General features: G+C 41.4%; 2 protein-coding genes across 2 annotated transcripts in view; one reads left to right on the forward strand and one right to left on the reverse strand.

Annotated features, from left to right (window-relative positions):
• The window catches only part of NSRP1 (nuclear speckle splicing regulatory protein 1), an 89,538-nt gene extending 82,548 nt beyond the window's left edge, over positions 1-6,990 (forward strand). Inside the window, exons 5-7 of the mRNA XM_044672896.1 lie at positions 2,278-2,485; positions 3,755-3,863; positions 5,966-6,990. Coding sequence (XP_044528831.1) covers positions 2,278-2,485; positions 3,755-3,863; positions 5,966-6,941 — 1,293 coding nt within the window. The 3' untranslated portion in view covers positions 6,942-6,990. The remainder of the gene's footprint in view (positions 1-2,277; positions 2,486-3,754; positions 3,864-5,965) is intronic.
• A 10,828-nt stretch (positions 6,991-17,818) lies between these two features.
• Positions 17,819-27,591, reverse strand: part of SLC6A4 (solute carrier family 6 member 4) — a 28,608-nt gene continuing 18,835 nt past the window's right edge. Inside the window, exons 12-13 of the mRNA XM_044676302.1 lie at positions 21,348-21,515; positions 17,819-17,893 (exon numbers count right to left, since the gene is read on the reverse strand). Coding sequence (XP_044532237.1) covers positions 17,819-17,893; positions 21,348-21,515 — 243 coding nt within the window. The remainder of the gene's footprint in view (positions 17,894-21,347; positions 21,516-27,591) is intronic.

Genomic DNA, 27,591 nt, shown 5'->3' on the forward strand with positions numbered 1-27,591 from the left:
GCAGTTCCTGTATAGCGCATGCCATCCCTCATAAAGGATGAACCATCTGTAAATAATATTAATTCGGGGTTGTCCAAAGGGGTGTCCAGTAAATCACTGCGAGGTTTATCAGCAATGGACACTAAAGAGGTACAATCATGTAAAGGTTCTCCAGAAGTTGGCAAATCAGGGAGCAAGGTTGCAAGATTAAGAACTTCACAGCGCTTATTGTGATATTTTCATTGTTCAAGAGGGTTATTTCATATTTTGTAATTCTCTGATCTGTAAATGCCTGTGTCCTATGTCTCAATAACAATGCCTTGACCTCATGTGGGCACATTATGGTCAGAGGGCATCCTAATACTAGGTCGGCAGATTGAGTCACTAATAGAGCCATTGCTGCTACTCCTCTAAGACATGGTGGTGCTCCTGAAGCTACTGGGTCCAACTGGGCCAAATAATAGGCTACTGGGCGTTGAGCAGGTCCCAAAAGTTGAGTCAGAACACCTGAAGCAACCCCTCTCTGTTCATGGACATACAAAGTAAATGGTTTATCATAATTTGGGATGCCTAGAGCAAAGGCATCAGAATCTTAATGCTAAGAATAAACTAAAAAACAACTTCTAAGGATTTTAACATACTTAAAGTCTTCTAATTCTAGATACTTCTTTTTTTTTTCTTTTTTTCTGAGCTTAAGTAACTTAAGGCTGCCCAGCAAGCTGGAGGTTCTGAGAGTAACCACTCATTTCTAATAAATTATGAAAATACTGATATTTGCTGTAAAGTCTTAGAAGTAATCACCCCGCCTATCTCCCAGATAATCCATTTAGAAAATTTACATTAATCCTCTTTAAATTTTCCAGAGCTTGGCTATGCCCATTTTTTAAAAAAGAAGGCTTTATCTGCCATTCTCATAGATGCTAGGTTCTATAACACCATAACAACAAACCATAAAGGGGGGGGGTATTAATATGAAAAATGATAAAGGCTTGTATAAATATATAAATTAGTATTTTAATTAAAGCCATGCTGATAGATAAAATTATTAGACCACGCGCTTGTAAGCATTCAAAACTGCCGCCTCCATTACTGTCTCCAGTCTGCTAGCCAAGCCCCTACCGGCAAAAAAAGACCACTCCCTCCTAACCCAGGAGATTTAAAACCCTCTCTGCGTCGACGTAGACCTCCCCATGCCCCAAAGACCCGGAAACGGAAACAGCTGGACCACGGGAAATGTAGTTTTGATACATTTCCCATGTCCATAGAAATATATACACTTCTAGATGGCTTTTTCCCAATTTTCACTTTTACAGGGGGAAGAGAATTACAGAATTTAAAATTAATTTTATCTTTTTTACTTAATTGAAGACATTTATTTAATTTAGGGTATTTTTCCATGGTTGCATGATTCATGTTCTTTCCCTCTCCTTCCCTTCCCCCACCCCCAAGCCAACAAATAATTCCACTGGGTTTTACATATGTCATAAAATTAATTTTAGATAGATTCTGCTTGATTTTCTATTATAAAAAGAAATTTAAAAAAATTTTAAAGACCCTGTATAAAAATGTTTATTTCTTTTTGTGGCTATATTTTTCTGTACTTTTGGTGCCCAATAGTAAAGGAGTGTAGAAAAAGGCTATTAAAAATATCTCCAGGGCAGCTAAGTGGCTCAGTGCCTAGAGAGCCAGTCCTGAAGATAGAGATTCTGGGTTCAAAATTGGCCTTAGACACTTATGGGTATGCAACTCTGGGCAAGTCACTTAACCCCTATTGCTTAACCCTTACTACCCTTCTGCCTTGGAACCAGTACTTAGCAAGGATTTTAAAAAACAAAGATGTCTCCACTAAATAGCATATTTGGTAGGAGGAGAAGAATCCAGAGATGAAGACAACACAAAAAATATGGAGGAAATAGCAATAGTTTTATATCATCACTTTCTAGGTTTAGCTTTTCTTTGAATATAGTTCTAGTTCCAGCCTAAATTTTAAAACTTTCTGCTCAAGTTCAAATCCAACTTCAGACACTTCTTAACTATGTGACCTTGGACAAGTTACTGGACCCTGTTTGCCTCAGTTTCCTCATCTATAAAATGAGAATAATAACACCTGCCTCCTAGGGTTGTTATGGGAAATCCAGTAAAAGAAGAGTTGTAAAGCTTTTAGCACAGTGCCTAGCATATAGTAGGCACTATATAAATATATTGGCAGTTGTTCTTTAGAACAACTTTAACTTTAGTTGTTAATTAGAAGGGTCTTTAACACTCCTTTAAGCTATCCATGACATATTTTTCTTTCAGCCTAAGTATATCCACAGCCTGCTAAAAGCAGTTGAGATAAGAAAAAAGGAGCAAGAGAAAAGAATGGAAAAGAAAATCCAGAAAGAAAGAGAAATGGAAAAGGGAGAATTTGATGATAAAGAGGCATTTGTGACATCTGCATATAAAAAGAAGCTTCAGGAGAGAGCTGAGGAAGCTGAAAGAGAGAGGAGAGCTGCTGCCCTGGAAGGTGAGCTTCATGGGCCAGGCCCAGCTGTGAGGAAATGGAGGGAGGAGGAAACCAGAGAGGGCTGCCCTTTGTTGCTGAATTGAATAGTCAGCAAATTTGCTCTCACAATATCATGCAACATACAACTTAAAATGTTCTTTTTTTATTAGGAATTTAACACTCACAAAAACTTTAGAACTTTAGAACATGAAGAGCAGGGAAGTGGGCTGCATGAATTTCTCTGAAGTTTTTAAAATATATACCCACACCTGTGCACCCACACACATACATGCTTAACAAAATAGTACTACATGGCTCCATTTGTGTCCTTTTGGTGCTCATCCCTTCCATCCATGCTCCATCCTTTTTACAAGCTTTAGTGGTGCTCTTTTTTCTCTTCATCACTCTTCACCAACCTCCCTTCCCTCCTCTCCCCAAATAGAAGTCTTCCCTGAGAACAAATGTCTTGTCAAGTCAAACCAATCAACACGTTGGCCCATCTGGTTTTATACCTCTAGTCTGTTGACTCTGCAAAGAGATGGGAGGTGTATTTCATCATTGTCTTTCAGAGTCATGATTGGCCCCTTCGGTCAAAATTCTGAGATCTTTCCAAGTTGTTTCTCTTCCCTGTATTATTGTGGTGATCAAGTTGTTACGTTTTTTGTTCACTTGGTTCTGCTTGCTTCCTCTGTGTCATTTCATTGAATTCTCTTCATATCTACCCTATCCTTCATTTCTTATGTCCCAATTCATATAGTAAGTCAGCACATGATTTGCTGAATAAGCTAATTCAACCCAGAAGAAAGAAGCATCTGGAAGAATTTATCTCTCCATGTGCTACTTGAATCTTTCTCTTTCTCTCTGACAGAAACCAGAGTTCACATCAGTAGTGTTCAGCAGGTCTTACAGACATAGACACAGAGATCTGGATGTTGTACCCCCCCAAAAAGTGCTTTTCTCACAAAAGCCCCTTAAAGTAGGATGCAAGTATTCACATTTTCTCCCATTTTAGAGTTGAAAAAACTAAATAGTTGACTTAGCTACAAAGGTACATGTAATATGCAAACCTCCATATCTTTACTTCACGCCCAGTGTCCTTTCCGCTGCCCCATCTTGTCTCTTTTCTCCGTCTGTCTCCACTTAGCCCCTTGTTGGCTGTTTATTAGTTTCTCAAGTCTCAATTTCCTTCTCTATAAAATGGGAATGCTAATACCTTTATAGACTCTTGAGCTCTTTCTTTATGTCAGTCATTGTTATGCCATTGATCATGTATTTTTGGTTTCTGCCTAGCTCGTCTGGATGTAACCAAGCAGAAAGACCTCAGTGGATTTTATAGGCATCTTTTAAATCAAGCAGTTGGAGAAGAAGAAGTGCCTGAATGCAGCCTTCGGGAAGTTAGGTAGGCAGTGAATCCTCACAGTTTCTGAGGAGATGCTGTGGACTGTTTTTAATGGCTACCTCATGGGACTCCTTTGAAGGACAAAGAAAGTCATCTCGGTCCTCTAGCTGGGAGGGTCCTCCTGAGACTCATAGCACACATGCTCAGGCGTAGCCCAGGCCAGGCATCTGCACCTTCTCTTCACTTCGAATCAAGCCTGAGAAGGGCCTTACCTAGTCCTGTATTCACTAGGGTCAGTCTCACTTGGCAGCTGGAGCCTCAGACAGGCCAGAGAGTCATTTAGATGAACTCATTGCCAGGGCCTAAGGTTTGGCATCTCTACGAATGGAAGCAGGCAGGAAATGATAATTTAATGAATGTGTGACTGAGCTTCTGAGTGAACATTTTTGTGCTTGTATGGAGGAGCCTGGGAAGACAATGGCTCCTTTTGAAGATGGTGGTGGTGGTGGTGGTGGTGGTGGTGGTGGTGGTGGTGGTGGTGATGATGACAACAACAACATGTCTCTGTCAGTCACACTTTAAGATTGTAAAGTGTTGTCTTCTAACACTCCATGAGGAGGGTAATGAGGATTATTATCATTATTTCTGTTTTACCATTGAGGAAACCAGAGCTCTCAGAGATTGTGTCTGGCCTGGGGTTCCACAGACAGGAAGTGTGTGAGGTGGATTTGCCCTTGTTCTCCTAACCCTACCCTTCTTTCCAGTTAGCCATGCTATCTTTTCACAACTGCTGGCCTTAGAAAGCAACCAGAAACACTTCTGTTTTTAATATGAAGGGGAAGGTGTCATATTAATGCTATGAGTCCCAGATCAGTGTTTTCAGATTTTGTTTTCAAAAGGTCTATAATGGGGAAACATTCTCTTTGTGATCAAGAATGTGATCATTGTACAGTAGCAAACCCAGCTGTAGGGGCATGTATATGAACAATAGATGATGATACTCCTAATTGTTTAGATACAGTCAAAAGAGAGAATTTGTCATTAAATTCTTTTCAAACCAACTTGTTCTCCCGATAGGCAGCATGATTTGGAAGACCAGTGTCTAAATGAAGGCTGGGAAGCAGAGTTGATTTCGCTTGTGCCTTTTTCCCCAGACCGTAATGTCTGATTGCAGGAAAAGTGTGATTTTTAAAAAGTGTTTAGAAAGTCAAATCCTGACTGGGATTTGTACTACATTCTGACTTTCCTATGAGTTTCATCCAGAAATAGATCTGAGGCCAATTGAGCACTCCCACACCCATTTATGTAATACAACTTCTCCGAACATTATAATAGTATTCCAAACTATCAGCAAGTCTTTCATGCAGCTTCTCTGCCAGCAATTCCTGGAGAACCACAAGCTGTTACTGTATCAGTGTGATTAGTAAAAATGAACTTGCGGGAAAGTAAATGAATCCACCACACTTATCAGCTGTGAAAATGTAAAACATTTAAATTATTTTAGCTTAGTTCAATTGTAATATCAGTACATAACTTGCACCATACATTTCCTGCTTTGTTCTAATAAATACTGAGCTCTTGGTCAGGAAGTTGGTGTCACTGTACCCACAAGCACGGTGAACTTAGCAAGGGATACAGTATAATGACCAGGATATGGGATCTTGCCTCATTGTTGCAAAAAACTTGTTTTCAGGTGATTTTTTTTTTTTTGCTACTGATATGAAATTCCATTTTTCAGACTTAATTCTATTTAACAACCTTCTTCCCCCCCAAATCTGATGGAGACCCATGCCCCGAAATTTCTTCTGTGAAGCTCATGAAATTATAACTAGAACCCCAGACTTTCCAGATTAGTCTTTTTATTTCAGTGCCTTACAAAAAAACTGAGGACTAGACGATCTGTGTATAGCAGCCCATACGTAGAAGGATCATTCCTCCTCCTTTAGCTTTAATAAGAGTTGACAGGTCAGAAAAGTGGGTGCTGTTGCCTTGCAGATGTTAACCCATGAGATGGCTTTCAGCCCCTCTCACTCACATTTGTAGAGAAAGGAAGTCTAAGGAGTTCTTTAGGGGAATGATTCCAAGATTGAGAAAAATTGTGTGAACCTTTCATTTCTTCTGTAGCTGACAGTGTGATTTTACAACTATCCATTTTTCTAAAGTTCTAGGATAAAGGAGGAGAAGCCACGGGGTTATTCTGATGAATTAAATCCAGACCACAGAGTCCCAGTCAATAGAGCTATAACCAAAACCAGAGTGAAAGAAGATGGAAACCCTGATGCAGACAGTGACCTTGATGCGGACAGCAGTGAAGATGATGACAGAACTGAAGACAAGAGTCAATGGATCCACAGGAATGAGAGCGGCCACCAGAGTGAAAGGAGTCAAGCCCACTCCAGCTCCTCGGGGGAGGACAGAGGCCACCAGAGCCGGAGCCATACCAAGGGCTCCAGGACAGTGATGAGGGAGAGAGGTGACCAGCATCAGGACCGTAGCCATAAGAGCCACGTCAGAGAGCCAGACAGACGTCCTGAAAGTGGTCACCATAAAGAAAAACCAGATCAGCACAGGTCCAGGGAGGACAGCAATAAAGACCACATCTACAAGAGGCGAGAACAGGAAGATAGAGAGAGAAGAGAGAGAAGGATGGACCGAGAGCACAGGCAGGAGGAGGAGAGGGAGAAGCAGCCCTCCAGGGGACGAGAAAGGGTTAGACCAAGAAACAGTGAAGAGCTGCATGATGAGGAGAGGGGGGAGACCAAGGACAGGGGCAAAGGCCATATGGAGGGGAAGAGAGATGGGCAGGAGAAGTGCAGAGAGAGGGAGCCAAGCACCAGACCTTTGGAGCAGGCTCAAGAGAGGGAGGAAAGCCACTCTGATTCTGGAGCACAGGACAGGCTGTGTGGGGAGGAAGGCTCCAGCAGTGGGGGAGCCTCAGAGAGGGCCCCCAGCCCCAAAGGATCACAGGAGTCAAAGCGCCGGCCAGAGGAGGGAGGAGAGGAGAAGCCTCCTGAGACACTGAGCAAGTTTGCAAAGCGCAGCAACAAAGAGACTGTCATGTCAGCAAGAGACCGGTACCTGGCCAGGCAGATGGCTCGTGTTGGTGCCAAAACCTACATCGAGAAAGAAGAGGACTGAGGGTCACCCAGTGGCAGCAGTTAGTTGCCTGGCTGGGGGAGAGCAGGGAGGGGTGGTCCTTTTTTGGGGGGGGGTTGGGGGTAGGAAGGAGACTTACACATGTTTCTAGCATATTGTAATTTAATGTAAATAAAAATGTCCTTGTGTTCAGTTTTAAGTGAAAAATGGACTTCTCCAGCTTTTATACATTTGGCCAAATGCTCATGATATTTGGCAGCCATCATGGGCTGTATACAAGTGACCACAGCAGTGTGGGTATCTTTTTGGCACTTGACCAGCGACTCTGGCCAGTTCACATTATTGACCCACGATTTGCCAGGGTGTCCCCGTGTCTTTATATGCTGGGCAATGGATAGCCCACTCCCAGTGGATAGCCATAACTGAAGTGGCGGAAAATCCTATTTCAAACAGGAGCCAGCTTAATACTGCTGACTGGTGTAGGTGCTGTTCATTTTACAAAGTCCAGGTGTGGATTTAAGCAGCTATAAAATGTGAAGGGAGACACCAGGATTTCCATGCGGGAGCCACGAGAGGGCCAGGCATAGCATACGCCTTGTGTCAGGATCAGAACTGGGCCCTCCCGGGACCCTGTTCTGTGCCCAGGCGCACTGGCGCCCACCGCTGGACTTCAGGCACCATGATGCCCCATTAGAGGCTGTGTGATGGGGGTACAAATATGTCCTGGGCTTTAGCTTCCTCATTCTGTTACTGGCTAGGCAGGGGGCTCCTCCCAGCCTCAGTTTATTTGTAAAGTGGAGAGAATGCTACCAGCCCTACTAACCTAGAAGGTCATTGTAGGATTAGAAGGCCTAATGAGTACAAACAGGATTCAAATCTGAAGTACCACATAAACATAACTCACTCTAGTTACATATTACTGGCCCCATCCTAAGGATGAGGAAACTGAGGCTGGCCAAAGTTAAACGACTTGACCAAGGTCACACAGCTGTTTAGCGAGGTCCTAACTCTTAAGACCCAGCTCGTTCTGCTGTACTTTGCTGCCTCCTGATAGGATGGAAGGTCATTGTTAGTGACTGTGATCTTGGCAAGATTCTTCAGGATAATTTATGGGAATGAATTTGAGCCATTAGTTACCCCTTCATTTATTCAGCTGACGTTTACTGAGCTCCTACTGTGTGCCAGGCACTAGGGACAGAGAAAGGCAAAAGACAGCACCTGCCCCCAAAGAGCCCACAATCCAATAGGAGATAGCATGCAAACAAATAATCTATACAATGCTTGTTCTATACAGGCTGAATAGGAAAGAGTTAAGAGGAGTTGGGGAAGACTCCCATAGAAGGTAGGATTTTAGTTGAGACTTAAAGGAAGCCAGGGTTCAGAGGGGAGAGTAATCCAGGCATGAGAGAGAGCCAAAGAAGATGCTGTGAGTTGAGAGACAGGAATAATCAAGAAGCCCTGTGTCCCCAGCCCAAAGAGAACACAGCAGGTAGCAAGGTGTAAGAACCCTGCAAAGGTACGGGGAGACCAGGCTAGAAAGGGCTCCAAATGCCAAACAGGATATCTTATATTGGATTCTGGTGGAGTATTGAATGGAGGTGTGAGCACATCTACAGTTTAGAAAAATCACTGGAGTGGCTGGAGTGGGGAGAGACTTGAGGCAGGCAGGCCCACCAGCACTAGACTACTGCAGCGGTCCAGATGGGAGGTGATGTGGGCAGATTCAAGAGATGCTACAAAGGCGAAATCAGCAGGGCTTGGTCACAGCGTGGATGTGGGAGGCGGAGACAGAGGCATCCTTGATGAGTGCTAGCTGGTGAGCGGGAGGGACTGGGCACGGTGTTACCCTGTACAGTAATATGGGGGGCGGCGTTACGGAGAAAGATAATGAGATTGGCTTTGGGCATGTTGAATTTAAAATGTCTACTGAACATCCGCCTTGAGACATCAGAAAGGCAGTTGGCAAAGTGAGACGGGGGCAGCATAGATAGATTTGAGAATCTTCCGCATAGAGATCTAAGGCCATCGGAATGGATGAGATCACCAAATGAAGGTGTGCAGAGGAAGAAAAGAGGGTCCAGAACAGAATCCCGAGGGACACCCATGGTTAAAGGGCATGATCTGGAGAAGGTCCAGCAAAGGAGAGAAAGGAGCAAGAAGAACTAGGAGAGAAGGGGGACCCTGAACCAAGGAGAGGGGAATCAGCAGGGTCAGTGGCTACAGAGCAAATGAAGATCAAGAAAAGACCGTTTGATTTGGCAGCTAAGAGATCATTAGTCATTTTGGAGAGAGCACTTTCAGTGCAATAATGTCAGACACCGGATTCTAAGGGTTTCAGAAAAGAGTGTGAGGGGATGAAGTGGAGGCATTTATCATAGACAGCCTTTTTTGAGTCTAGATACAAAGGGCAGAGGAGGTGTAAGACCATAGTAGTGATGAAAGAATTAAGTCAGGTTTTCAGGATAGGAGAGACATGGGTATATTCTTAGGCCGTGTTAAATGTGCCAGGAGAGAGGGGAAGATTGAAAATAGGTGAAAGAAGTGGGGATGATGGAGGAAGCAGTCTGACGGAGGAGATGGGATGGGATGAAATGACCAATAAGCAGAGGGGTTAGCCTTGGTAAAGGAGCAAGGCCACTTCATGTGAGAGAGTTGAGGTAAGAGAGAGTGGCAGAAGGCACTTGGATGAGAGGAGAAGGAGGGACTTTAGGGTGAATGGCTTCCACTTTTTTTTCTGTAAAACATGAGGCAAGGTTCTCAGATGAGAGAGGGGAGAAGGGGGGAGCCATGGGAGGTTTGAAGAAGGATGAAAAGATTTGGAAGGATGACTCTGGGGAATGGGAGAGTGACTTCATAAGGGAAATAGAGGAGGATTGCTAAGCATCAGTGAGGGCCCAGTTGAGACTGTGTAACAAATTTGTAGTGGACCCAGTCAGAATGGTTCAATGATTTTCTCCATCTTCATTTCACCATTGTTCATAGGAATAAAGGCAGCGAATGGTGGGAGTGATCCTAGGCTGAGGTTGTCTGAGCATAATCAGTGATATAAGGGGCCTAAGAGTTCAAAAGAGATGGATGGTGTAGATTTCACCATGGGGTTAAAATGGGGAGAAGACTAGCTCAGGGAGATGGCCTGGGAGAGAACTGAGGAATCAAGGGATTGAAGGTCAAGGGGAAGATGAAAAGTAGGGTAATATAAGGGAAGGCAGAGGGAGAAGAGGAAAACTAGCAGATGATGGTTGGACAAGAGGATTCCAGAATTTCTGATCATGGAGGGGAGTACATTTGTAGGTGATTGGCAAGATCAAAGGCATGACCATCTTGTACTCTAGTTTAATCTTGACCTATTTTAGATTAAAATATCATTTAAGTATCTTTCTCCCTGCCTGCCCTTTCCCTTATGGTTTTTTGAATACATTCCTCTGAGTATTACTGGCCTGCTTGGGAAATTAGCATTAAATTACATTTAACCCTCTTTGCCTCTATTTCCTCATCTGTAAAATGAGCTGGAGAAGATTCTTTGCCAAGAGGTCACAAAGAGTTGGATGTGACTGAAACGACTGAACAACAAAAGTAAAGCACATTCAAATTGAACTGACAAAATAGTCCGTATGTTCAGTCCATATATGATGACTTGCCCTCAAACAAACTCATTGGGAGGAGCAGGGGAGAGGGATGAGAACTAAAATCAAAACGGGTTACCTCTAAAGTTTCTGAACTCCCAAGTAAAGCACCTGCAATGTTAGCTGGTTCCTTTGCTTTTGAATAGCTTTAGTTGAAGTCCTTTAGCTAGGATATGGGCTTCCTGCTGTAGAGAAAACACTAGCAGCAACTAAAAAGCCCCAGATGCTATGAGAGCCCAGCCTAGGAACAGTCCTTTTTGCATTGAATTTGGCAGTATCTGGTCCATGTTTGGGCTTGGTGAGCAGGGATGGCCTGATAAGACTAGCTCCTTAGGCACCTATTACACAAGATGGTTAGAAGTTTTGCAATGAATGCAGTACTGCTAGCAGATTGTAAGCTTCACAAGGGCAAGGACTGCGTCTTACTCTACTCATCTCTGAATAAATGTACCAGCTTGCTACTATGCACAGTACAGTAGATAATTGTGCCCTCTTCTAGAAATAAAAATACTTTTTTTTTCAGTTAAACATATTCCAGAACTGAGTTGAATTACATTCTGAATTTCCCAGGCCCCCACCAAACAATGATGTACCAAGACTGCACATTAATGATAAGTAGATGATTTTATGTTTTTGAGGAAAATGTTAGCCTCTTTGTTTTAAAAGCATAGCATATCAGTCTCTGAATAGGTATATGTGTATGCAAGATGTAGTACCTGATCTCTGAATCTCCTGGATTTCCTAGTGCTTTTCTCCTTTTAATTAAAAAAAAAAAAAAAAAAGGAGGCAGCTATGGATCCATGAAAGATGTTAAGTATAATTTTAATGTTCACTAATCTGAATTTTATGAAGCATTTGTCACAGTGAACAGAGCCTGACTGGAGTTTAAGAACCTGAGTTTTAATCCCACCTGGGACTTTGAACTACTTGTGTGACCTAAGACTCATCATTTAACCTTTTCTAGACCTTAGTTTCTTTATATGTAAAATGAGGGTATGGAAAATAGATAGCCCTTGAGTACCTTCCAAGTCTGTATTTATGATCCTATGTTCTAGGCTCTGTGGGGGATCTAAAAATGAGTAAGATACATCCTTGCCCTCAAGAAGTTTATAATCTAATAAGAGAAGAAAGGTACATATTCAGATATAATCCCTTACTGATATTTATTCAAATGTAATGTTCCCAACTAAGGTTTTTTTTAACCCTGAATTTGTATTTATATTTATTTATGAATGTTATGAGATTTGTATTTTAAGAAAGTGACTGTAGATGTTTTGACCCTTTGAAGTTAAAAATGAAACTTGGGCTGATAAAGCTTAATCTTCAGAGAAGATAGAAGACAGAAACTGTTCATTTATTACGATCTGAAATTTATTACAATAACAGTTAACAGAACAAGGCACATACTGTTGACTTACAATCTATCTTCGAACATTTATATCTAAATGGCTGCATAAATTAATACAGGTGCACCATGAACATGGTGTGGGAGAAAATGTTCAGGGTTTGTATAACCAAAATGCCAGGCTAATTCAGTTACTACAGCTTGAAAATAAGCGTGCTCCTCACTTTAAAAAGAACCAAACCTTTGCTAGTTTCTTTGTGACCCCTCTTTAATGTGAAGAACATTTCTCAGGCTTAGTCAGTGGTGGGTAGAAGAAGAAGGTTAAAGATGGAGGGGAGCGGGGGAGAGAAATCTTTCTCTAGTGTACTTAAATATAACATTCCAAGTATGAAGCACCTCACAGGTTACTTGCTTTATACAATAGAAGAGTTTCTAGAAAGTTATTTATAGTTCAAAATATTTTCAGTGAGTCAACTGACAATTTAGAGGAACCTGTGTTTGGTGAATCTTTTTTGTAAAGAAAATGTGCAGCCCCTACTAGCTCTCTGTTGTGAATAAGAATATATGTGTGTGTGTGTGTGTGTGTGTGTGTGTGTGTGTGTACACACACTTGTATGTATACATATACATATATATATTAGGTTTTCTTAAACTGGTTTACAGTTCTATTTAGAGTTTGGCCAAAGACATGGTGATATGTATTTTGAATAATTATTTGTTAGTATTATTAGCTCTTTCATTATTTTTTGAAGCATTGGCATTTGGGTTAAAAAATCATTATGTAGCTTTAGTTTTGCTAAATCCTGAAATGTTCCTTGTTAGGAGTGCTGTGGCACAATAGGTTTTCTTGATGGTCTCATGGAAAGCAGCCTATGACTAAATGCCTAGATGATTAAGTCCATCTCAGATTTTCCTGAGATTGAAAGTAGACTCAAGGGGCTATGCTGCCCTGTGATTCTGTTTTAGGACCATGAAATGTCAGTTTACTTGGGAGTCGGCAGTGAGGAATGGCTTTATATATGCAAATATGCAGTTCTTGTTCTTAGACAGTATTAGAGAGAATTCAGAACTAGCAAGAAGAGTGGGGAACCTTGGGATGCTATTACCCAAAGGTAATCTTGTAGACATTGGGCAATTTACAGATGACTACAAAATAAATTCACAACCATGGTTTGAATCCTAAAGCGTAGAGTCTTAGGCCTAGAAGGGACTTTGAGTTGTCATCTCTTTTATTCTCTTGCTTTTTGACAAATTAACTATCCTAGAGTCTTCTGAATTTAAACAGCCTGATTTTTTCCCTCATGTTGGGCAAAAGCTCACAGACATTTTGCCAAATGGAAGTAGGCCATCCAGTAATAGATATTTTGATGATTTAAATACTTGCACAGTGTATGTAAAGCAACTTAGCATGAGATGTATTGGGGATTAGAGGATTGTCTTAATTGGGGATAACCCTTTGAGTAATTTTCCAAGAAAGGGGCTTCTCTGTCAGGAGCCTGAAAATCATGGGATGGCCTGCCTCAGGCAGATGCTGACTGAACAGACTCCAAGCTTACAAAACTTAAGTGCAGAAAGTACTTAGGACACCCTCTTTAATGTTTTCCTTCTCCATTAGAGTAGGTATCTGCTGAACCAAATGGTGAAAGTGGTTTGTGTGATCACTTGGGGAAAACTAAAGTTTGCAAGCCCACCCTTCCTTAGAAACTTCCAGATCCCAAGAGGAACAGAGAGATGAACTCCTTATGAAGTCACTGAGTTTTTAGCAGCTCCTAATGGAGTGTGGCTGAACTTTATGAGATGCCAGATTGTTTCATTATCTTAAAACTCTGGAAACACAGATTAGCAATAAAGAAAAAAGCCCATATACCATAGCTGCAATGGCAGAAGTATGAGACTTGGGGAGCTGGAGGATTCTTCCCAAAGGAGTAAATTTGGCATAAAGAATTTTTAATAAAATACATCATTGACTCTTAGGTACAAATGGGAAAACCACACGGAAAGGCTGGAGTTTGAAGAAGATATGTACACGGCAGGAGTACACCCTGCACAATCTCACTCTTATCCCTTGTTTAGATTATAAATGTTATTTCCTAACTATTGCAAGGAGCATGAACTATGCCTTTCCAGAAGGTAAAACTCATTCTGAAGCACTTTTCTCCCGTAAGACATACTTTGCAGGTTCCATGATTAGGAATGCACAACTTGTTGCTTCAGGTTATTTTGCTTGTACTTCTCTAGTTAGGACGTGCAATCCGCATGTTTTCTTTGTAAAGCAGCTGCTCTCCCTTCCCTTTCTTTTTCCTTCTCCTTTCTCCCACTTTCTGCGCCCTTAACACAGAGAAGAGAAAAAGTCTTCCTGGACAACTCAGGTACAAGATGGATACAAGTTTAAACAAAGGCATCACCCCCAACACCGCTTGTTGATTTATGGGTAAAAAGGAGAGTAACAAAAGCAGCCAGCAGCAGTTTGGGTTTCAACACTGAGCCATCATAGTTAGCAAGTATTATATATATTATATATTATATGCCTAGTTATGTGTACATTGAGTCCACCATTCAATTAAGCCACTGCTTGGCTCCCGATTTTATTGTACTAGAATGGGTACAAATCCTACTCTCATAATTGATGCTATGCACTTATTCAGTCCTTCACCACATGTAAGAAAAAAACAAGAACCTTCCTTTAAGCCATTTTAAGCCACTAAGTCTGAAGCCAGTTGGAGAGATTTTTTTGGAGAAGTATTTGAACTGGAAAATCTTTCACTTAGTCAAGTTTTGAAATGAGTGATACCAGGTTTAGAAAATCAGTAGAGGGAGGAATGACTCACACCTGTCAAAGGCAAAGACAATCCTAGAACCCCGTTTATGCATTTCCGCAAGTATTTTGCTGGCCCGAGGCTTGGCAAAGGTGATTCCATTTTCACAGGTGGTGAAGCCTGAGCATTTAATTTTTGTTTAGGGATTATTACAAGATTTCACAGTAAACAGAAAAATTAATCTTAACAATTTACTTTTCTTGTTCAAATACTAGTGGGTTGTTTTTTTTTTTTTAATTTGCCTTTACTCAAATGCTACATTAGATTTGGGTTGTCTATAAGATTCTTTGTTTTACATTAATATTATACTTACTAATGCAAAATTCCCCTCAAAATAGAAGCCATTTCCTCTGGTCCATCTAAAAAGGCCTGAAATGGGGAGGAAAAGTGTCAGGAGCTATTAAGAGAAATTAGAATCTCAAGTAGATATTTTTATCTGGACCCCCTCAAAAGAACAATACAGACCGGCAGAGCCGTGTATTATCTTTCTGCCCTATTTATGGGACAAGACAGGTGTGGGATATCTAAGATAAAAATCTGAGATTCCTCTTTTGATTCCTTTCATAATTCTCACCTTCCTTCAAAATACAATATAGTCTTATTAAAAAAGCTTTGGGCTCTCAGCACGCCAGCAGGAGGGGGCTAACTCTGTTCCCCTTTACCCGAGAACGCAGATGGCTGGTACGGCCAAGGCCGAACCCTTGGCAGGGCATTTTGCCCAGAATTAAAGTAAAATAATGAGGCTCAAAAAATTGTTTAATACCATCAAGGCCGAGAAACTGACGGGGCTTTCCGACCTAACGGAGATGTCCCAGGCTCTACTTAAAGATAACACATGTTATCTTTAGTTGATAGTTTAGCATAGGTTTTTGTCTACGCCTTGGAGGCTTCTAAGGCTTTTGTTTTGACTATAGTAAAAATCTTGCTCTCTGTAACTGTGGGAAACTTTCTTGGCTTTTGGGGGAATGGGATCTTTAATTTCCTTTATAATGAAGTGGCTACTTCAGTATTTTTTGAAGTACAGTGAGCTAACAAGCCGTGCTTCCAGTCTGTTTCATTCTTTGCATCCGACGACCACCCAGGCCACTCAGATTAGTCTCTGGTTATAGAGTATTCCTCTCTATAGAAAAGGAATTCCAATGGCTAATTTATCAGTTCTCCTGGCTCCGGGAAACACTTTCTTCACTAAAACCTGTGGCTAGGATTTGTTTGGGGCTTTTTCTCTTTTCCATAGAAAATGTTAGCTTAACCAAGAATCTTGTCTATTGATTCTCCTAGGCTGTACCATTCCTCTTTTATATCCTATTCCTGACAAATACAGATCCTGAAACCCCATGGCCCTTCATACACAGATCTGGATCTTTCTGATATCTGTTTCTGGACCACACTCCAAAGAACTTTAAAGAGAGAGCATGACTTTTTGTCTCTCACACTTTTAAAATGTATTTTAAAGCACGTTGGCCTCTTTACTAGTTTACTGCTTGACTCTGTCTGCTATAGGCAGGCCAGCAGGATAGCAGAAAATTGGTGTGTTGCCCATTAGTTTGAGCTAAAACAAATTTCACTAAATTGGGTTATGAGAAAAACAGCTGAAATCTATTACAGGTCTCTTTACTGTTAGAATAACTACCTAGGACTCATCAGGTGAATTTCCTGTTGTTTTCAAAGATGATTTGGCAATTATAGATAGCTTGAAAGATGTCCTACTTAATGGTAACAAGCCCTAGAGAATGAAGAGAACCTGATTACAAGGGGATTTTGCCTCTGTGTTTTATGATTTTATAAGCCATTTGGACAGCTTAAGCCTCAGGCACCTTCTTTCCTTTCAGCAGTAGGAAATGAAGGACAGTTAGGAAAAATCAGGATGAGGCAACTGGGAGGGGGGGAAAAAGGAGGAAGGAAAATATAAGGTTGATAAAAAAGACCAGAGAAGTGACTCTTTCGGTTTAGGGATGCGCGCCTGGGCCAGAACTAGACTTCATGGCACCTCATGCAAAATTGTATCCCATTTCTTTGTTTCCCAACGTTCCCTCCAAGAAGCATAGGGCAGGAAAAACAATGGAGCATGCTCATAGGATTCCTCTTTCTATTCCTAGTTACTTATTTGGAGAACAATAGAAGTGGAAGGAAAGGTTCTGGCATCTACCCTCAGAGACAGCTTAAATGGGAGGCAGAACAGGAGGAAAGGAGCCAGACTCGTTTGTTGAGTGTCATCATGAAGGGGTGGTGGGAAAAGAGAGGGAGGGTGACGACGCGTGAGTCTGTGTTTGTGCATGTGTTCCTGGGGGCGAATGTATGGGGCATCCACCAAGGAGGGGCATCCAAAGCACAGGAAAAGAAGGTTGAGTATCTTATAGAATCTATCCATTTGAAGCATGTCTGTGTTAAATCTGTGGCTATAAGAAAAACAAAGATGACGTATTTGTTTGTAAAGTGCCAGAAAGCATTAGAATCATGAAAAAGAGAGACAGATACACGTTCACTATAATGGCAGCGTGTCAGTCCACCTACCCACTCACATACACACAGCACCTTCATGTGAGCTTTCCACAACTCCCCCCACGAGACCCACAGCCCTGGTTAGAGAGTTCCATTAGTTTCCAGCTCCAGATTCTGCATTCCTTGGAGAATATATGGCTATCAGAACAATTTCTGTGTCGTCCTACACGATTTGTACACTCATTTGACAGGGAAACCCTTAAAAGCAAACACAGTAGGGTCTGACACAAATAATCACATTGAGAGGACACACACACAGACGCGAGACTAAATGTCATCCTAACTGGTGCTATTGGTTACTAGCGGTTCACATTCTCCCTTTCACCCGTTCATACGCGACGGCAGTCACATACACACCACAAAAGCCTCCCACATCCAAAATGAACTGGTTTCGGTGTAGTTGCTGAGTTGAGGTTGGTAAGGGCCCAGCGGATTCCCTAGAATGAGGTGAAAACGAAGGCTGGCGGTCGCGAGATTCCAGGCACCGGTGTCTTTTGGAAGCTGGGTCTCTAGGAAGAATGTCCTCATTCCTTGGCTCAGCTGGAAACTCGGTTCACTTGGTGGGGAGGAGGGTAATGGGTGATGAGTAGAGGGCAGGAGTTGATAGAGAAGCTTTTTCCTCGTGTCCATTACTGGCTACACAGCATGCAAGCGGAGGTCCCCAAAGGGAATTTCTGTAGGTGTTTCCGGAGTGATACTTTTAAGAATTCGCTGTTAAGGAGAAAATATATCGTTTTTTTAAGAAGCCTTTTAATGTCACAATAAACATTAAAACAGACTAGAACTCTTTGAAATGGCACTTAAACCCCCCAGGAAGCCATAATATTATTCACAGTTTGAGAGGCATTTCCAGCTTATAGTTTGGGAGTCACCAATGATCCAGAATGGCAAAGAAACCATCTCCTAAGCAGGATGAAGGTGGCACTTTGAACTCGAGTATAAGGAAATAAGTAATAGGTATGATTATAACAGTAAGGAAAGTCAAGGTAAGACAGTTAAGTGCTTTAGTTCAAATGCATAAGAATTGCAAATAAATAATTTAGCAGCAATGAAAATGAAATTGAGAGGAATTATTCTGTTACTTCTGGTTCCAGTGCCTTTAATCCATTTTCATGTGGTTGTCTTCATGATATTAGATATTAAAATGTTAAGACCCCCTCCACCCTAGAAATCCAGTAGAGCTGTTAGGACTGGTTTCAAACACACTTGGGGTCTGTAAGTGGAAAACAGACAGACCACCCTTTAAGCTCAGCATCAGTGTGCAGGAGAGGAAAAACAAACAGCTTTATAAAATTACTGAAGTAAAATCTTCCTTGACCAAGAGAGCATGCATCTCTGGTAGACAGAGCTAACTCCGAAAACATCTTTCACCGCATCAATAAACATTTATTTAGACAACCTCTGTCATGTGTCTTTGTCTACTTTGGGCATTGGAAAAACATGTAGGACTTGGGATGATTTCTTACCACTCACCTTCTTCCTGTGAACAGTGAGTGTCCTAACCAGTTCAATACGCAGGGCACCTCTACCATCTTTTAGCTTCTTTGATCCTCCCCATCCTCAGTTCCTACAAGTTGTTGTTTTTTCCCTTTAACAGCAAGTACCCCAGGGAATTGGAAACGCTCCCTCCTCAATAAATGTAGTTCATAAAATCATACCCTTTGTATTAAAAATGCCTCTAATATTGTGTCCCTGGATCACCCTGTGGAAGTTCAAAAGACAGGGACAGTGGCTGGCTGAGGTTAAAACCCTGCTCTCTAAGGCCCGTATCCCCTCGAAGACAGAGAATTCCTCATTAGGATCCCAGAAGCATCCAGTTTTTCCTGTAGGTAAAGATCTAAATCCAGAACTATGTTTGTAAACAGACATGTCTCTTGCATTTAAAGTTGGCAATCAAATACCCTGATACAATGGTCCATGTAAGGATAAGGCGTGTGTATGTAGTCTAAGGCAACCCTCGATAGTTATGTTTTTTCACTATTTAATCATTCCCTCTAATAGTGGCCACCATAATGATTCTGATGGAAATATCTCTGAAAAACTGTTGTTTTCACTAAGAAAATGACGTTCAATTAGACTACTATATCTAATAATAGGTAATATGCCGATCATTTGCCTGAGATTTAACAGGCAAAGAACCAAATACTTTTAAATGGTGACTCCAAAAGAGATTTAGCCCTAAAGTCTATGCTAACAAGTAGGACAAAAGGGATACATTTTCTCAAGTGAAATCTGGCCCCCTGTTTCCCTCTGTGGGCCAGATTCTCTCTGTCTGGAACATTTGCCACAGATGATGATTTCCCTCCAGAAGCATTATCCCGACCACATTGTAGAATTTGCCTCCAGATGCTACTACGTAGGGTAAAGTTGCAAACTAAACAAAACAACCCAGAGGTTTGAAAAGAGTTCAGATTCATGGTTGCTGCCTTGAGACTCATGAGTGGGCATAGGGGTCCACTGGTTTAAGCAGAGACATATTTTTTCTATCCCTACTATAAATAGAGAAGGGGAAAAAAATGAGTGTTCTTGACTATTAGGAGTACCTGAAAGGGTTAAGTCACAACGCTGAGTAGCTGAAGAAATAAATTTTAGCTTTAACTTTAGACCTCTTTTGTTCAAAAAAGAATTCTCCTCGTTTATGTGATCTAAACCACCATGGACAAGTTCTATTTTACATTATAATTTCCTGTGTATGTGTTATACCCCTAATATGCTGTAAACTCCACAAGGATTGGAAGTGGTGTGGTTCTAGGGAAAGAATACTGCATTTAGAGTCAGAGGAGCCTCCTCTGCCACTTATTATCTGTGTAATCATGGACAAGTTGCTCTGGACCTCAATTTTTCTCAGCTGTAAAAGGGAGGTGGACCAGAATTAGATCATTCCGACATTTATTAAGTGTGTGCTCTGTGCAAATACATGAGAGTGATGGCCCTTGCCCTCAAGAACTTACATTTTACTAGGTCCCTTGGAACCAAAGTTCTAAATCCATGATCCTGTGAACTTTAATTCCTTTTAGTTCTATTCATTCTTCTCTGTTCCAATTTACTTTGACATTTTAATGGATCATTGGCTTTAACCCACTGACTTTCACAAACAACAATAATGATAATGATGATGATGATGATAGCTGACGTTTATGTCATGCTCTAAGGTTTGTGAAGTTCTTGACAAGTCCTCACATGATCCTTGATATCCCTGTGAGATAGTGAGAGCAATTGTTATCCCTATTTTATAGGCTGAGAAACAGACTCAAAAAGTTAAATGACTTGTCCATCACCCAAGATAAAGGCAAGCCTGCTGGAACTTTTGGTGGTTTTATTGGCAATGCAAATGGATTTGTGCTGGTCTATTCCTGTGCTATTGCCTGGCACCATACCGGTGACCAGCAGTGGTACTTATGTTCAAGATAAATGGCTGTAATTATGTTAGAGGCTCCATATATGTCCAAGGAATAGACTGATGTTACCTGACCTCTACAGGGTACTAACAGTGTTCTAATTATTGGGGCCAGCTACCAGCAGACATTGTCAACAGTAGACGATCATCTAAAAGAATTACATCACTAATTCCCTGTTTTCTGAACATTTCAATCTATTGGAAATCACCTCTTTTTCCCTAATATTCCTGAGGGATGAGCCTCTGCATAGGAGTTGGTGATTTGAGTTACTGGTTTGCTTCTCGGCATAGGATACCCAGAGCTTCCACGATCTTGGCTCAGATATTGCCTCCCTCAATGATCCAGGAAGACGAAGGAGCTTCTTTGTTTGGGAGAGTGAAGGAGGCTAAATCATCCCCCTCCTGAGCTATGTATACACCAGAATTTTTATATCATTATACTTTTGGCCTTACAGAATAAGAGAGCGAGCTTAATCCCAGTCCAAAAGCAGGGCAATGATCTGTTTAATTTTGGACTGTGTAGGCAAGCCAAAAGAGAATTTCTTCTCTGACCCCAAATCACCAGATCATACTAGGGTGCCTTGTATTTAGTACTTGGGCATAATGAAATTTTTTAAAAAACAAAAATTTTACTTGTATAGGAACATACACTATTCAATTCTTCTTGGTGAATTTAATGTCATTTGCCCATTTCTCTTAAAAAAGGCTATAGCACAAAGACTGTTCCCTTTCCAACTGTCCTTTCCCAAAACATGAAAAAAGTGGTACCTCCTTAAATGTCCCTGGAGTGATGATCAAACGATAAGTTATGTAGGCAGGGATGCAGATGAAGGAAGAAGTCCCGATGCAGTAGCCCAGGAGGACAGTCCAGCGAGGGTAATCGTAATCGAAGAGTCGCAACTCGGGGGGGCTGCTCAGAAAACTGCCGATGATGAACTAGAACCGAGATGACAAGAAACACTGTCACTGGGGAGGCCACAGATATTTTAGATAGCTTGACCATAAAGAATACCTGGAATATAGACCAAGTGCCCTGCTGTGGAGGGAGAGGGAGAAAGCCCTCCAGCGAACTCCATATATGGAACCTAAAGAAGGACGTGTGTAAAGATGGGCAGCCCTGTGTGTCCTGTAACCTGCATCAGTGTAGGGATTGTGATTTTTTTTTTTAACCCTTAACTTCGGTGTATTGTCTCATAGGTAGAAGAGTGGTAAGGGTGGGCAATGGGGATCAAGTGACTTGCCCAGGGTCACACAGCTGGGAAGTGGCTGAGGCCAGATTTGAACCTAGGACCTCCTGTCTCTAGGCCTGACTCTCACTCCACTGAGCTACCCAGCTGCCCTCTATCTGAATTTTTTGAAAGGAGACTTTTCAGGCAAACTCCAAAGAAATACTGAGTCAGTGGAAGAACTCTACGACTCAAAAAATCACCAGTTTTACATGATACCTATCTTTAGAGACTTTGATTTTCCTAAGGCATGGCCAAATTCTCATCCTTTGGCTAACATGGTTGTCCACCTTTCCTTTAGGTTCTATGCTTCCAAGAAAAGTAAAGAAAATTTCTTCTGCTTTTTCTTTGCTTCATCCTACCCTCTACCTCACCACATAGAGATCTCATCTATCTTTTAGTTTGGGCTTTTTAAAGATCCTTGATAGCAATAGCTCCTTAACTTTGTTTAACTTCATTAGATTCCCCAAGACTCTAAAAGCTGCATTTAATCAATGCTTGTTAAGATGACAAACAGCTGTTGAAACAACTTATTGTCCAGGAAGAAGATCAATAGCGTGTGGTATATAGAGTTTCTCCTCAGGGACTTCATTTTTGGAGGCATATTAGTTTCAGCTGAGCTTCCCTCATCTAGAGGGCTAGGATTTGACCACACCTTGAGCCTTAGATAACCAGGAAATATTTCTGAGCCACAATGGGATATTTTTCTCTCCCTAGGCTTTAACTGATTGGGAGTTATTGGGGCATAATGGATAGATCATTAACCTGAAGCCAGAAAGATGTGGATTCAAGTTCCCTACCTCTGACACATCAGAGCTGTGTGCCCTGGGCAAATCATTAATGTCCCAGTACTCTACAACTCTTAGTTATAGAAAAAGTACCAATCTGCAATGATAGAAGTGTGTGGCCTCTCCTGGGAGTTCTTTAATAATGAAATCATAGTTTGAGTCTCAATTACTCTAATACTGTTATTGTTCAGTTGTTTCAATCATGCCTGACTCTCTATTACCCTATTTGAGGGTTTTCTTGACAAAGATACTGGAATGGTTTGCCATTTCCTTCACCAGCTCATTTTACAAATGAAGAACTGATGCAAAGAGGGTTAAGGGACTTGCCCACAGTCACACAGCTAGGAAGTATCTGAGGCCAGATTTGAACTCAGGAAGATAAGTTTTCCTGACTCCTTTCCTGGCACTATATCCACTGTGCCACTTAGTTGCCTCAAAGCCTTTCTAGAATATTAATTGATTCTTGGCTCCATGACTTAAATTCATAATAAAACACTGGAGATGATGTGAAACCTACTAGGAAAAATAAAAAGAACTAGTATAAATTCACCTGGAAAGAACAGAACTTCCTGAGGCTACACAGCAATGGCCTTTTCCTAAAATGACAAACTTTTCTGTTTTCACTGAAAGCAGAACAAGGAAAAATCATAATAACTAATATTAACTCAAGCCAGAGGAATTAAGTTAGATATTCAGAAGAACTGATTGACAAAGAAGATTGTGAGGCTCTGAAATGTTTATTAAGAGAAGTGATGGAACCTCCTTCTGTGGAGTTCTTTTCAAAGGATAGAATCTTCTCTCCCTAGAATGCTTGGAGTACCATCCTGCTTGATGTCAAGAGGAATGCCTTCATATTTCCCTCTACCTTATTTTCATTCTCTTTTTCCCCTGTTCTGTCCCTGGGCTCAGGGATCCAGGATCCTTACTGTGGGAGGTGGGAGTGGGCCCACTTTGTTCTCTAGACTAAGCTTCTAGCAAGGACAGCTCTGCCATGAAGCATCTCTTGAATGAAAAACTACCTGTCATGGGTCCTCATAACCCAAGAAATTACAAGAGGAAAAAGCAGTCTAATGCAATTTTCACTTGAAAATTCAGTGAAATATTTGACCCAGAAAAATTTCCATAGTGAACCCCCAACACCAGGTTGATGAGTTTTCTTATTTTAGTTTGGTTTCCAGAGAGAGTGTAAATATCAGTTTTGCCTAGTAACCACCATCCTGAAGGCTTATTGGCTTTAATTTAATTTAATTTTATTATTTCATGCTCATAAAGAAGACAGTAATGTAAATTATTTGTGTGGTTAGACATCTATTTATAGCTTTTTTTTTTCCCTTTGTCTTCAGGTAATAAAATGGGAAATGGCTAAACAGATATTAATCTTTCCAGCAGTGTTATCTGGAGTTCAGGGGGAAGCTTTCAAACTGGAAGCCAAGCTGGGGGTCATATGCCACCATCTTGTCTTTCTCTCATCCTCACTTGGCACAGACAGCTTTGGGGGAGACTCATTTGGGAACCAGGGGATGGTACTTGGGTTAGAGTCACTGCTACCCTTCCCCATTCAATGACAGGATCCTCGTCCTAGCTAGTGTCTGAGTTCTTACCCCACTGTACTCATTCTCATTTTTTCAGATAATCTGCTTTCTACTCCAGTGTTCCCAAGCCTCTTACATTTTCTCATTGCTGTTTCATTTCAGTGTAAAAATAGGGAACTTGTGAGGAGCGGTATTTTTAGTAAGCTACCAGTTGTTTGTCTAAGATGGCCATAAAAAAGTCCAGGGTAGTGATCTGTTAAATAACCCAGAGATGGTTAAACAGATTTGCCTCTTGTTAATGGGACACTTTACCTCTTACCTTTCGAGGTTGTAAGAACAGCATGTGAATTATGGGAATGACTTCCCAACCTCCTTCCCTACCCCAAGTCTGTCCACTAACCAAAAAACCAACTTGTTGCCCTGGTGGATTTCAAGTTTCATTATTATGGACATTCCACCAATGCAAATCACCACCTTTCCACCTCTTTTCATCCAATATCATCCCCTTCCATGTCTTTTTATCAATTCTTCTAATGAGACACCCAACAGCCTGTGAGCCTTCCTCTGTTCTTGCTGTCATGTTGTTATTATTCTCTCGGTAGTACCAGTGTAACAATCTTTCCATCTATGTTTCTCTCACTATATAACCAGCCTATTTCCTTCTCTAGTCATATTTGACCTTGATGTCTTTTTTTTTACATTTAAAAAATTGTTATTTTACTCCATTTTTAAGTAAATAAATCATCATTAGGAATCTTTATGCTCACCAGGAGTCTTTCCATATCCCTTTTGGTTACTCATAATTTCAGATCTTCCCAAACTATGATATACCATGATTCATGGCCACATAATGTCACCAAGAAAAGATGAGTATTAAAGAGATTGATTTTTGTGGCAGTGACATACTTAGGGTCTTTGAAAAGGCTGGTCAGCTTTCCAAATAGTATGCAGTCTACTTTTTCCCCTCCTCCTTAGTTCTGGTCCAGCTCATTCTCCATCTATTTAATCTATTCAAAAGTTTCATTATGATGAACCAATTTGTTCGATCCATCGATTAATAACCATCTATTAAGCATTTACTATGTGCTAAATACCAGAAATACAAAAAAGGAGTAAAAGATAATCCCTGCCCTCAAGAAGCTTATCATCTAATAAGATTGTAAGGAGACAACATGCAAACAAATATATGCAAAGGAAGCTATATACAAGATAAATAGGAAATAATTAACAGTGGAAGATACTAGTATTAAGAACAGTCATGAAAGATTTCTGGTAGAAAGTGGGATTTTAGTTGGGATTGAAAAGAACCCAGGGTGGTCAATAGATGGAGCAGAGGAGGGAGAGTGTGCCAGGCAAGGAGGACAGCCAGGGAGAATGCCTAGAATGGAAAGAGATGGACTGGCTTGTTTATGGAACATCCAGGAGGCCAATGTTGCCACTGGATCAAAAAGTATGTGTTGGGGAATAAGATTTAACAAACTGGAAAGGTAGGAAGGTGCAGGTTGGGAAGGGCTTTGAGTGTCAAACAGATTTGTTTTTTAAATCTTGGAGATGATAGGGTGCCACTGGAGTATATCGAGTTGGGGGATGTTGGGAAAATCACTTTCATGGCTAAATGAAGGGTGTGGGAATTGGGGAGAGACTTCACACAAGTGAGTACCAGATTATTATCACTATAATCCAGGTGTGAGATGACCATGGTCTGACCAGGAAGGTGGCAGTGTCCGAGGAGAGCAGGGGCATATTCAAGAGATGTTGAAGAAGTGAAATTGGTAGATTTTGGCAACAGCTTGGTCAGGATAACTCCGAGGTGGGAAGACTCAGATGATGGTGTCACCCTCTTTAGTAACAGGCAAGGAGAAGGTGAGGGGCAGGGAGAGCTTGGTATGATGTTAACTTTGGATTTGGACATCCTGAGTTTCAAATGTCTGCTGGATATCCAGTCCAAGATAGGTAAAAGGCAGCTGGAGATGTGAGACTGGAGGTCAGCAGAGAGACTGGGGCAGGATAGGTAAATTTGAAAATCATCAGCATAGAAATGGTGATTCAATCCATGGGAGTTGATGAGATCCCCAAGCAAAGAAGTAGTAGAGAAGAGGAACCCAGGAACTCCAGGACATCTCTAGTTAGAGGTCTGTGACCTGGGTGGTCATCTAGCAAAGGAGACTGAAACAGAGAAGTGGGCAGATAGGAGAACCAGGAGAAAGTGGTGTTCAGAAAACCTAGAGAGAAGAGAGCATCAAGCAGGAGAGGGTGTCAACAGTGTCAAAGGCTGCAGAAAGGTCGAAGAAATTGAGAACTAAGAAAAGGCCACTGGATTTGGCAGCTAAGAGATCAGCAGTACCTTTGGGAAAAGCAGTTTCAGTGGAATGATAAGGTCAGAAGCTAGACTGAAGATGGGTTGAGAGACAGTGGGGGGGGGGAGAAAAAATAGAGGCCCCTATTTTAGAAGTCTTTTCAAGGAATTTAACTACAAAAGGCAGAAGAGATAAAGGATGATAGTAGGGATAGAAGGATCAAATGAGGGTTGTTTTTTTCAGGATGGAGGATACATGGACATGTTTGTAGGCAGCAGGGAATGAGCCAGCAGACAGAGAGATTGAAAATAAGTGATAGAGGGGACAATCTCTTGGAGGAGACAAGATAGAATGGAATCACTTGAATAGGTTAAGGGGTTAGCCATGGCAAGGAATAAGGTCACTTCATCACTTGAGACAGGGTGAAAGAGGAGAGAGTGGCAGAAGGCATCTGAGTGAGCTCATAGTGAATGACCTTGATTTTTTCTGCAGAATAGGCAGAATATCTTCTCACCTGAGAAAGAGAGGATTAAAGAAGCAATGGGAGGTTTGAGGAAGGATGGAAAGGTTCGGAAGAACTGCTGTGAGGAGTGAGGAATACAATGTGGAGTTGAATTGGCTTACCAAGGGGTCAAGTTGCGGAGAGGAAAGAGAGTAGTTAGTGCAGTAGGGGAGATGGATTAGGAGAGAATTAATGGGTCAAGGCATTGGAGGTCACAATGAGGATGAAGAGTAGAGTTTTGTAAAGGAAGGCAAAAGGAGGGGGAGAAAGCCAAAAGATTATAGTTGGATAAGGAGGTTTGGGAATTCTTGAACACAGAGGCGGTACAAATTCCATAGTATGAGGTTAGGAGTTAAGAAGAAGAGAAAAATTGTGAATCAGGTATCAGATTCATTCAAGAAGGAAGGGGAGTGATCTGGAGGTCTATAGACAATAGCCACCAGGATTTCAATTAGGTGTTAGATATAAATAGCATAAACCTCAAAGGAAGAGTGGTTACTGAATGATGAAGGAAGGGAAGACCCTGGAGCCAGAAAGTGGGAGCAAAGGAATATTCCAATCCTGTCTTACCCTGCTTTGAGCTCTGAGCCAAAGGGAATGAGTGAAGGCACAGTCAGTGCTGGAGGGGGTGACCAGGAAGGCTGTGTTTTGGGGGGTAGCCAAATTT

The sequence above is a fragment of the Gracilinanus agilis genome, chromosome 4 (assembly GCF_016433145.1).
Source record: "Gracilinanus agilis isolate LMUSP501 chromosome 4, AgileGrace, whole genome shotgun sequence".
NCBI classification, from domain to species: Eukaryota; Metazoa; Chordata; class Mammalia; order Didelphimorphia; family Didelphidae; genus Gracilinanus; species Gracilinanus agilis.